At 55.3% G+C, this 12,025-nt stretch overlaps 1 protein-coding gene across 2 annotated transcripts in view; it reads right to left on the bottom strand.

Moving 5' to 3' along the window:
• The window catches only part of TMOD1 (tropomodulin 1), a 74,254-nt gene that overhangs the window by 14,707 nt on the left and 47,522 nt on the right, over window positions 1-12,025 (bottom strand). The window contains exons 5-8 of one of the 2 annotated variants that reach the window (XM_081102976.1): window positions 5,125-5,214; window positions 4,137-4,267; window positions 2,379-2,486; window positions 192-335 (exon numbers count right to left, since the gene is read on the bottom strand). In XM_081102976.1, coding sequence (XP_080959102.1) covers window positions 192-335; window positions 2,379-2,486; window positions 4,137-4,267; window positions 5,125-5,214 — 473 coding nt within the window. The remainder of the gene's footprint in view (window positions 1-191; window positions 336-2,378; window positions 2,487-4,136; window positions 4,268-5,124; window positions 5,215-12,025) is intronic. The other variant, XM_081102977.1, reaches the window with a different exon arrangement.

Here is a 12,025-nt window from a genome sequence, read left to right as displayed (position 1 = left end):
GACACACGCAAAAGCTGCCAGACCCCTTGGTGGGAATGAGGAAGGAAGGTGAGCATGGTGGAGGTCCCCTGAAGCTGGGCTCCGTAGCTTTTATAATCAGCAGCATCTACTCCACCCAGCAGCACGCAGGAAAGCGCAGGACGGCGAGCTCCTGTAGCGAAGGACTCCAGGAGACCCCTGGCTCAGCTCACCTGGTTATCGATTTTCAGTTCCACCAGAGAAGTGTTGTGTGGAAGAGCTTCCACCAGGCGCAGGATCCCCGCTCCGGAAATGAAGTTGGATTCCACATTCAGTGTCTTCAACGCCTTGTTCTCCTTGAGCATCTCAGCGAGGGCCTTGAGCCACAGGAGAAAAGCCAGGGTACCTGTGAGTCACCTTGAGCAAGGCTGGAGCCCCTCTTGGGTAAAACCTAAAATATTGAGGGAAACTTGCCGGGAACCAGAGTCCCTCGTACACCTCTGCTGTTCAAGCTAGGGACCAGACTCGCCACACTCCCTTCACCAAGCACAGCTCGGCGTCTCTCCTCCCCTCCACCTGCCACGGCTCCCAAACCCCTCCCGGAGCCTCTGCTGGATGCAGGTTCTCCTCTCCTCTTCAGCCTCAACTCTCGCTGCTCCCTTACGGCAGGACTACTCCCAGGTCCCCGTGCACGCCCAGCGCTCTCCCACTGTGTAGCCTTTGCTTCTCCTGTCCTTGCCGACTGGAATGCCCTTTCCCTTCTGCTTCACTCATCCAAACCCTGCCCGTCCTTCAAGGCCGTTTTCAATGCCCCTTTCTCTGAGAGCGGCATCGCTGACACCGCCAGCTCGCTGTGGCCTGTCTTATTGAACTGCATAGATTCATAGAATTTATCCACACCGCCTTCATGGAACTTGTATTCCCTGGTTTAGGTTGTTTCTATATTGATGTTGTCTCTGCCGTTAGACTTTCTCTACCCTCTGTGGGCTGAAAATCACTGTATTCATCCAACAGTGCTCAGCACGTAACAAGTCCTCATCACCATCCATGAGTGACTGGTGGAGTCCCAACCTCCCCAAATACTCTCACTGTCTCTTCTAGTTCCTGTTGGGATTCCATGGAGTCACTTTCTCTGGGTCTGAGCAGCAGAGAGCAGAGAGGGTAGCCTGGGAAACCACCCACTGGGCTCAGGTAGCCAGCACGTGTGGGAGGAATTTGGCCAGGGGCGTAGATGACAATCAGAACCTCTGAAGGAAATGAAGTAATTAGCGTTGGTGGAGACAGTGTATGGTGGAGGAAAGGAGACACCAACCAGAAGCTGATAGGCCAGGATATACAACCTGTGGGCCTGGCTGTCTGCGATGGTGAGCTGAGCCAGGAGTGCCCTTCCCACCGCCCCTGCTTGCTGAGACCGTACCCAAGGCTCACTCCCAGGAAGCCTTCCTTATTGAGGCCATCACTCCCCGCTCAGCTCGCCCTGCGCTGTACCCCCAGGGTGCATGTCCGCTTTCTCTGTGACCCTCCTGAGGGGAGGGACCCAGTCTGGGTTCTCTCCCAGCATCCCCCTTGCCTGGGCCTGCCAATCAAAATATTTAATAACCATAGGCAAGTCCACAGGCTGATCCAAGGGGACACGCTGGTGGCTGAGCAGGTGCGAGGCACTGCCATGCCAGGTGTCAGCTGTTTGCTGGACCGGAGTGAAGGAATTGGGGGTCAGGGGTGGGTGGGAGAAGAGCTGGGGCGGGCAGTGGGGGGACATACAGAGCAGCCTGACTTACCGGCCGGCCCAGAGCACCCCAGTATCCAGAGCAGGTATACTGGTGCGGACGGGCTGACTGACACCCGCCTTTGTGTTGAATGTGTAAAAAGAAAAACGAACCGAGGGCTACTTTATAATAAATACAATTTCATTTGAACAACAGTATTTTTAAGATATAAATAAAAAATGATGAATAAAATTGGTCATCGGGACCCACTGAGGAAGACGATGATTTTAAAGATGGAGAAACCGAGGCGCAGTGCGGGGCAGGCCCTTGTCCAAACCATGCTGAATGCAGAGACCCAGCCGCAGGGTCCACGCGCGCTGCATTTACATCTCAGCTCCCCCTCCACTTGCTCTGCGACTTTGGACAAAGCACGTTTCCCGAGCTCCCTGCACCTCAGGTTCTTCATCTGCAAAGTGGGAGACCGGCACTTCCGGGACCAGGGGTGCTGGTGGAGATGAACTAGGATAACGTACAGGTGGTGCCCGTGTACCCACCATTCCGTCCACGTCCTCTCCTGCCTCTCGCCCAATGCCCCTCACTGCACCAGGCGAGGTTCTTCCTCAGTGGGACATGGCCAGTCCCGAGGCCACGAGCACCAGCCCGTCCGTTTATGTGCCGCCCACCCTCACGGCAGCGGAAGAGGACGGTACATACATAGGCCACGGGGTCACTGCTCCGCGTCCCCACGATGCTGAACTTCTTCACATACGAGTTGCCTTTCAGGGCTTCCGCGTACGCCTTGAGGGTGGGTATGGGGATATTCTGCAGAGAGAAAGGCAGGCGGTGAGCAGCGGCCCCTGCCAGCGGCAGGCTGGTCAGAGGGGTGTCACTACGCGCAGCCTGATTTATAGCAAAGCTCTGACCAAAACGCTAAACGGGCAAAGGATTCCGGCTTTCCTCCACGTAGCTGGGATTTGGGGAGCACCTTCTGGCAAACAGACTGACAGAAACCCTTCCTGGAAGTTCAGACAGGACCCACTGCTTCCTCTGTGAGCACAGAGACCAGAGGGGAAGGGACAAGCAAGGCAGTGGGTGCGGAGGAGCGTTGTGCCAAGAACTCGGGCCTGGGCTGCGGGGCGGGCAGGGGCTTGGCCTCTGCCCCAGCAAGTGGCAGTGTTTCTGGTTTGCTCGGTGACTCTGGGAGGGTCTCTTCCCTTCTCTGGGCCTGATTCTGGAAAATGGAGGTGAGTGTGTGTGTCGGGGGGGGGGGGGGGGGAAGGGGGGTGTGCCCTAGATAATCTTTAAGAGACACCTGTCCCAGAGGTCTCAGCCCTGCCGCACACCGGAGGTTCCTGGGAACTTTCTGAAGCTCGGGCCTGCTCCAGACCAATACAATCAGAAACTGGGGAGGGGGGTGGGTGGCATATATCTTTTACTTTCCGCAGGTGAATACACTGATCTAGTCCAGCTGCCTGATGTGCAGAGGGGAGCATGAGCCCTTGCTGTGGCCCCACACTGAACAGAGCGGGGCCCCACCCCATGCCCTCCGAGCCGCCATCCGCTCCAGGACGCACAGGTCTGAACCGGGCCAGTGTCTCCCTCCAGGCACATGGCAGGAATGGAGGCCCTGGCTGTGTCTTAATGGATCTCTCATTTCAGAGCGTCACTTTAGCTCCCCATGGGAACAGAGCCTGGGAGGCCGGTGGGGAGAACACTCCGGACGCGGGTTTCCAATCTGATCGTGCCGTGGGGCTGGCAGTCACTTAAAAGAAAGTGGAGAAGAAAGGAGAGAGGAGCCTGGGTGAGGGGCCTGCTTCTTGTCTTGCTGCCACCCCCTCCCGGAACCAATCCCCCGGCCGCTGGGCTGCGCAGGCAGGCAGGCAGCTGGGCTGCGTCTGACTTTCTCCTGCAGCCTGTCCAGCATAGGACTGCCTGTCCGTCTGTCCCTCCTGTGCCCGTGGTGGTCACGGGAAATGTCCGGAGAGATATGGCTGACAGCTTGGGATACGGCGCCAGACCTCTGGGCCCACAGCTCCCTCTCCGCTGCAGAATGAGGCGGAACGCGTGCATGACACAGCGCAGCAGTGGCTCCGGGCGGCACCGCCCAGCCTGGGGGACCCCGAGAGCCTGGTGGGCACCGGGCTTTTCCAGCCGTGGATGCTGCGCAGCCAAGTGTGTGTGACTCACGATTTTATCTCAGACAAGCTCTGTTTTGCGTAACAGGGTGGGTTTCCCGAGTTGCAGCTGGGTTGGTCCCGGATGAACATCTGGGCCTGATGTCAGTTCTCAGAAACAAACCGGGGCCACCTGGTTTGCACTGTCCACCCGCCTGGAAGGTTTTGCCCCTATTCCTGACCCAGAGGGGCCCGGAGCCACACAGGCCCATTCTCTGCACTGCTAGGCGGGCTGTGGGCATCACAGCGACACCATGCAATAGCTCCCCCTCCGTGCAGTGGGAAGGCCGGGACTTACCCGGATGTTGTTGAGGTTAACCTCTTCGAGCTTCGGGTCGTTGCTCTTTATCCGCTCCAGCGTTTCCTCCACGTCTGTTGAGTTTGGTTCTTCGTCGGGCACAGGCTTGTACTGTGTCGGCTTAATCACACCTAGAGTGACCCATGAAAGGGCGTGTCTCACAGAGACCGGGATCACTTGCCCTCAACACAAGCGCACTCAGGAGGAGGCAGAGTTCAGGGATATGTGTGGGGGGGGATTGCGGGGGGTGGGGCAGAGCCTGCTTGGATTGTCTTTAATGTCCTGCAAGAACTAGGCGACTCCCTTAAACTCTCTGCACCCTGGGGTCCTCACCTGTAGCCTGTGAACAGGGGCTGTTGTGGGGATGAAAGGAAGCCTGGGTGGGGAAGGAATATATAAGCCTTACGGGGTGTGTGTGTTCATGATTTTTTGGGCACCCCCATTTCTCTCTGGGTCCAAACGCCAACTTGGAAAGTGCCTGGGCAATGAAGACAACGCAATATTGGCACAGGAAGAGACAAGCGGACTCATGGAACAGGAGAGGCGCCCGAGACAGACGCACGTGGATGCACGGAAGTGTAGGATCAAGGTGGAGCCCCACACCAGCGGTGGGAAGACGCTGTGCAAGTTACGGTGTTGGGACAATGAGATATCCATTAAAAAATGAAAATCTGGTCTCACCTCACACCACACACAAACATGAACTCCAGGTGGACTAAGAAGTTGCATATAAGAAGTGAACCTCTACAACTTTTAGGAGAAATCGTAGAAGGATCTTTTAATAACACTGGGATGGAGAAGGCCTTCGTAAACAAAACATAAACCCCGGAGGAGTAAAAGGAAAAGGTGGATAGATTTGGCGACATAAAAATGTAAACGTTCTGCCAGGAGCCAAAGAGCAGGAGTGGGAGGAAGCAAACAGTATGAGGACGACGTCCCTTCCAAGGTGGCCTCGCTGGGGGGGAGGGGGCAGGGGCTGCGTACTCACTGTTGAGTCCCTCCTTGTTCACGATGGAGCTGCTGCCCAGGGCCTGGTAGTACTGCTGGTTGCTCATGAGGGTGTGCATGCCCAGGATAGCTGCGGGGACACGGAAGGGCCGTGACGCGCCCCTCTCAGACAGAAGGGCCTCCCCGGCACGGACACTCCACACCCTCGAAATTCTTGCTCCCAGAAATGGCAAGAAACTCTTGCATGAAAACTTTTAAATGTCATTTGCCTCTATTTACATGAATGTCAAATCTCTATCACCAGTCTAGACTTCTCTAGTCCCCGGCCTCAGATTCCTAGATGTCCCCTGATGTCCCACTGACACATCCAACCCAACCTGGCCAACACAGAACTCAACTTCCCCAGCAACAGCCTCTTCCTTGGGATCACCTTCCATCTGATCACCCTGCCTGTCCCTCGGGGTAGAACCTCAGTCCATGGCACCTTCACCCAGTCCCCACTAACCAGTGTCTCTCATCGGTCCCACTCCCGCCCCATCACCTTTGTCTTGGCTGAGGCTCTCGCATTTCTTGGGCTGTGCTGTCACAGCTGTATAGGCACTGGTGTCTTGCACCCCACTCCCCCCTCCCCCCCGCCCCCAGCTTCAGCACAGAGCAGCCAGCAACATCTTTCTGGAAATGCAGATCTGACCACATCACACCTGTGTTCAAGCCATTCTTTCATTCACTTACTAACATTTACTGAGTGCCGACCTCATGTGTCCAGCTCCAGGGGCGAGGGGGGCAGCGGGGAACGGGAAAGACAGGATCCCCACCCGTTGTAGCTTACTGTCTGCTGGGGACAGGGCTGCTAAGCAGGGACCCACACAATTAAAATCACAGACACAGTGTAAGGCAGGTGTGGTAAAGGAGGAGCTCAGTGTGTTCTGGGGGATGGGACGGGAGTGATGAGTGCGTGTTGGCCAGTGAGGGGAAGGGAGGCAGAACATTCTGGGCAGAGGGAACGGCGGGTGGGAAAGCCCGAGGCGCAGGGCCAGGCGTGGGCTGAGATGAAGTTGGACACGTGGGGGACGGCCTAGCGCCCCCTCACCAAGCCACTCGCTCTGGGACGGAGAACATGCTGCACGTCAGTGATTCTCGTTGGCTTGTGTATTGGAATCACTGGGGAATCTTTAGAAATTCCTGACACTCAGGCCTTCCCCCGACCAATTAAACCACAACCTCTGGGGCTGAAGCTTTCCAGGTGGTTTCAGGCAGCAGTCAAAGTGGGGGATGCCGCCTGACACTGTCCCCCGAATCCTCCCAACAACGCTTGGGGGCAGACTGTATTCCAATAGCCAGGCGGGATCCTGCAGGGTCTTCCAGGTCTGGGTAAGGCGTTTGGGTGTCTTTTTCTAGGTACAGCCTGGGAAGCCAAAGGGGGCCTGGGCAGGGCGTGAGCTGGTCTGACTCGAGTTCAGTGTGTTGCTCTGGCCGCCTGGAAACTAACTACAGCAAGAGGGAAGGACGGAGGGCGCGGGGGTGGGGGGACGTGGGGGGGGGGGGACCATGAGCCTGTTGCAGTCATCGGGGTGGGTGGGTGGTGGCTTGTGACCCCCAGACCTGGCTTCACCAGCCCTCCCTGGGCTGGCCCTGCTTTCACAGCCTGTCCCTCCCGCACACGCTTTCTGCCCCAGGGACAGTCACTGCTCAGTAGTTTCTCCTGCTTCTGCCAATGCCACCCTCCTCCCCTTTTGCTGGCAATTCTCTCATTTGCAGCGCCCACTGCTGAAATGCCCCTAGTCGTGTTGCTAGATGTAGCACATAAAATTAAAGATACCCAGTTAAGTTGGAATTTCAGATAAAAAATGAAAAATGTTTTAGTATAACTAGGTCTCATTTCGTCTTTGGACTACTTATATTAAAAACTTACCTGTTGTTTTTCTGAAATTCAAATTTAACTGAGCATCCTGCATTCGACCTACCAACTCTACCTCTCGATCCTTCAAGACTTAGAATAACACTTCCTCCCCCAGGAAGTCTTCCTGGATTCCTCCCTCTCCCCTGCTAGTTCTCCCACAGCACCTGGTGTCCTTATCCCAGCATACAGTATACCAGGAGTCAGCGATATCTGGGTATCTGTGTCCTTCCCCTACTGGACTAAATCTAATCTCTCTTCTACCTCTTCCAGAACACAGTAAGCATTTGGTAAATATTTGCTGATGCTTTTTTAAAATTCCCCCAGCCATTTCACTAGATGTGGTTTCTTACTAGAGAAAAAATACCAGAGCCCTTAGGGAAGAGTCAGGACTGGTCCTGATTATGCCCCCAATGCTGTGTGACCTTGGGCAAGTCCCCTCCCTTCAGCCTTCTCTGTCCAATGAAGGGGTGAGACACGATCGTGACTGGACATACAATTCACCTGGGAACTTTGAGACAATATCCCTGCTCCACCCTGGACCAACTAATCCCAATCTCTGGAGGTATATTTTTTAATCTCCTTGGATGGTTTTGATGAGCAGTGGGAGCTGAGAACCACAAGATGAGCTGATCTCGAAGTCCCTTCTGTTTCTCACATTCTAAGAGTTTTCTCTGCTAAAATAGACCTGCCTGCTCATCACTAAGGAGACTGGTAGGCAGAGAGGCATCTGCATTTCACGGGCCCTCTGGGCTTTTGTTCAGGCCGTGGCTACGTGGGTAGTGGGAGCTGAGTCAGCGGCAGGTGGATCGGAGCACCGTGCATCGCCTTCTGGAGCCGCCCCTCCAGCGCCCACACAGGGAGCGGCTCGGGGTGCTTCTGGGCTGCTGCTGCGACTGCAGGTTTGGGAAAACAGCTCGGAAAGGTTCCTGGGAGTCCCCGGACAAACATGGCCGCATGTGGCTGAGAGATGGAAAGTGTAAAATGCATTTTGTGCTCGGAGGACAGCTTCCTGTAACAGTCCAGAAAGGCGGGCGGAGGCAGGAAGGTACAGAAAGTGCCAGGGACCCGAGGAAGGAGACCTGCGCTCGTCTGGCCGTGGTACTAATTTGCTGGGTGGCCCTGTCACTTCTGCTTTTTGGGCCTAAGTTTTCTCTCCTGTAAAATGGGGTGTGTCTGAAAGCTGGTCTCTTACCCTCACACAGGACTTCACAGCCACATCACATCTCATCACTTTATCCTGTTTGATTTTTCACAAGCCTCCAGGGCAGGTGCTGTGGACCCTCCACTTTCCAGCAGGCTCGAGAGGAAGTGGCTTGTCAAAGACCATTTAGCGAGGACTCTCGGCTTCTAAGTCAGCATCCATTCCCACACACGCCTCCATGCGCCAGGTCACCAGCACCTCTAAAGTCCTAAACTTCCCCTCTACTTCTAAAAAATTCTAAAAACAGATAACATGTATTCTAGGAAGTGATAAATGTCAATAGCAGGCCCAAGAAGAAATAAAACCGTTCTGCAGCTCTGAGGAAAGTAGGGATCCAAGAGAGAGAAAAAAAAGGAAGGAAGGAAAGAGGCAGGGAGGGGAGGAGGGAGGAAGGAAAGGAGGGAGAGAAAAAAGGAGGGAGGGAGAGGAGAGGGAAGGAGTGGGAGGGAGGGGAAAAGAAGGAGAGGGAGGGAGGTGTGAGTGATGAAGGAAAACAGCACATCAACATTGCCTGCTGCTTCGTTCCTGGTAGATATTGGCAAGGCTGGATTTAGCACTGGGGAATGTGGTTTTTTTAAAATAAGTCAAATCTTCCTCAAAACTCAAAAAGGACTATTTTTGAACTCTGAAAAAGAACATCAAGTTCTCCTTCCTCTCTCTGCCCTGGCAGGGTTCACTCAGTTCATAATCGTCATTCCGCTAGGGGTGCAGAGAGATAGCGGCACACATCCCCGGCCTCGCCAGCGGCCCACGGCTCAGGCTGGTGCAGGGCAGACGCAGGCACCCTAGGAACAGGTGGGAGAAGCTGGCTCCGGCCCAGGACCGGGCGCAGCTGCATGCCCGCACCCTGCCTCTCCTAGAGCAGGAGCCTACGGGCATGAAAGAGCACCAGACGCTGGGGCAGGGGCTGCCCAAGACTGCCTCTGAGAGTCACAGGAGCCAGGGGGTGCCAACTGCCCTTGGGGTTGCCTGGGGTTGGCCCTTCTGAAGGGCGAGTCTCCCTACCCACAATTCCTTCTGGGTCCGTCCCATCTGAAGGATCCCTAAAGGCAAACCAGGATCGCATCCCTAACTGAGGAGGGGAGGCACTGATAATGCCAAGTGCTTGCAGGTGACTCCCAGTGGCCCCCCCAAGCCACAGCCCAAGGCCACAAGCCAAGAATTCAGTCCTGTCAGAGGCATCTGTTCTCCATCCTGTGGCGATGCTTTTCATGTTGAAACTGACATGCTTCTGCTCTGTCCTCATCACGTCCTGGGCCCGCCAAGGGCCAGTTCTGGATCTGATTCATTCATACGGTAGGAGCTCAATAATGCACGTGACTCCATGAGTGAATGAATGACACACAAACATGAAAACAAGTGAATACATGAGAGTTCACAGGCCCTGCCTCACCCGTGTCACACCTGAGTCAATGTGCCGCCTGCTGGGGGTCCCGCCTGTTCCCATCATCACCAAGTGCCAAGCCTGTGCAAGTGCATCTGCAAAGCAAGCGGCTCAGCAGGGCCGCCTCCGCCCCCGCTCCCCCGTTTACCTACCCTTCCTCCTCAGGATCAGCTTGTCTCGGGCCTTAGCTCCCCAGCCCCAGCCCAGCCCCCCTCCTGCACCCTGTCCTTTTCCTTTGCGACACTCACTCTCACTTGCCACTTCCCACTGGCCTTGGTGTTAGCATAGGCGGCTCTGCGAGGGCAGGTGCCAGGCTGCTTTCTTTTACCAGGGCCAGGTCAGAGCCTGCCACACAGAAGGGAGGCCAGACACATGGCTGCGGAGTGTGTGGATGTGTGACTGGCGGAGGTGAGCCTATGGGAGTGCCCTGCCTGGGAGCTGGGGTGTGAAGGCTCCAGGTGATGCTCTCCTTTCCCTACTTTTCTATTTTTAGTGACTCATCCACCTCATGGCTCCATGCACTCCCTCCTTGGGAAGGTCCAGCCACCCCCACCCTCGCATCCCTGCCTCCGGTGGGTCAGCCACACCCAGCACTCGGACAAGAAGTCCTGCCCCCCTGCCTCCATCTCTTGCAGCATCTTTGAAATTCTGGCCTCTGGTCCAGCACTAGGAATAGCTGGTCTCTCAGTGGAGCCACCTCTTATGCAGTCCCATGGCTCCACCTGGCCATTGGCCTTACCTGGGGCCTTACCTGGGGCCTTACCTGGGGCCTGCCTTCTATGACCCCCACCCCCCATCCTCTAAACACTGCTGCCTCTCTGCCTATGCCCCTGCTTCCATCCGTCTCTCCAACACTCCCCTAGTCCCAGGTGTCAGCGCCCTAATGTGGCATCCAGAGCCTTTCCTGCCCTGGCCGGTTTGGCTCAGTGGATAGAGTTTTGGCCTGCGGACCAAAGAGTCCCAAGTTCAATTCTGGTCAAGGGCATGTGCCTTGGTTGCAGGATCCTCCCTGGCCTGGGCCCTGGTCGGGCTCTTGCAGAAGGCAACCAATATCTCTCACATTGATATTTCTCTCTTTCTTTCTCTGTCTCTTCCACTCTCTAAAAATCAATGGAAAAATATCCTTGGGTGAGGATTAAACAAACAAACAAATAGAGCCATTCTTACTGTGGCCCCATCCTTCCCCAGCCACTCCGGGAGAGATGGCACCCCCTCTCACCCACCGTCTGTGTCCACCATGCCCCCCAACCCTGAGGGCTTTATCCAGGCTGCACCAGTTGGTGATGATGCAAGTGGGCCATCGCACCAAGCTGCCTGGGTTCCAAGCCCACAGGCAAGGCAATTAACCTCACGGTGCCTACTTTCTCCATCTGTTAAATGGGGACAATGAGTCTTACTTCATAGGGGTGTTGTAATCAATAAATAAGCAGCAAGGCATTGGAAGCAATTCCCAGCGCACCTGGGACAGAGTTGGAGGTCAGCAAATGTTCAGCCCCTCATTCCCCAGAGACACTGTCACCTTCAAATGGCTGATACACAATGACAGGCACCCACACTGAGCCAGTGAACACCCGCACTGACTTACAGCTCCCCCTCTCGTTTCCGGACATGGGAAGGTATGGTATCATGAACAGATAATAACAATGAGCCACACCAACAAAAATAAAGACACATAGTTTCAAGAAATCAACACAGAAACTCAGCCCAATATTGCAGTTCTATTTTGGCACAGAAGCTGGCGGTTCTGACACTGGAGTCATTTGATAATCCCTCTGAGCTGACTAATGAGGAGGGTGATGTCATGGAGGGTGATTGGGGGAGAAGGACCAGGATAAAAACAGCTCCAGGGTGAGTCAGCGTGGAGGTGCTGCACAAGGGTGTCAGCCACCCACCTCCCTGCTGCACAGATGAACTGGGAGTCAAGGGGACCCCCCCACCAGGGAAACGGTTCGGTCGAAATACGTGAGCATGATGTGGATCTAATATGACTGGTGTGGTTTTGACAAAACCAAACCTGAACTTCAAACCAAACCAGTTACGTTTTCTGCGTTAAGTGTTCCATTTCCATTAGGGCCGGATGGGTGCTCACTGCTTCTGTGTTTCACAGTGGACTGGAAACCTCTCTACCTCTCTCTCTCTCTCTCTCTCTCTCTCTCTCTCTCTCTCTCTCTCGGCCCTGACACCCTTCAAGCCACTGCCCTTTGGTCTTTCCCAAATTCCCTGCCTGCTGAGAAAAGGGTGTTTTGGACTTCAGTCTACACACCGGCTTTCTGCATTCGCCACTTGGTCCCTGCAACCTGGCTTTGGCCACCAGCACCCAAGGTCACCCCTCCTGCATGTTGGAGTCTTCCCACTGTCTCGCCCCACATGGTTCCACTGTAGATGACAGCCGCCCCCTTTCCCACTCCCATCCCCTGCAACAAATGCCACCGGCACCCATGCACCACTCCCATGAG

The sequence above is a fragment of the Myotis nattereri genome, assembly GCF_964212035.1.
Source record: "Myotis nattereri genome assembly, chromosome: 12".
NCBI classification, from domain to species: Eukaryota; Metazoa; Chordata; class Mammalia; order Chiroptera; family Vespertilionidae; genus Myotis; species Myotis nattereri.
This window is presented reverse-complemented; position numbering and strand designations above follow the sequence as displayed.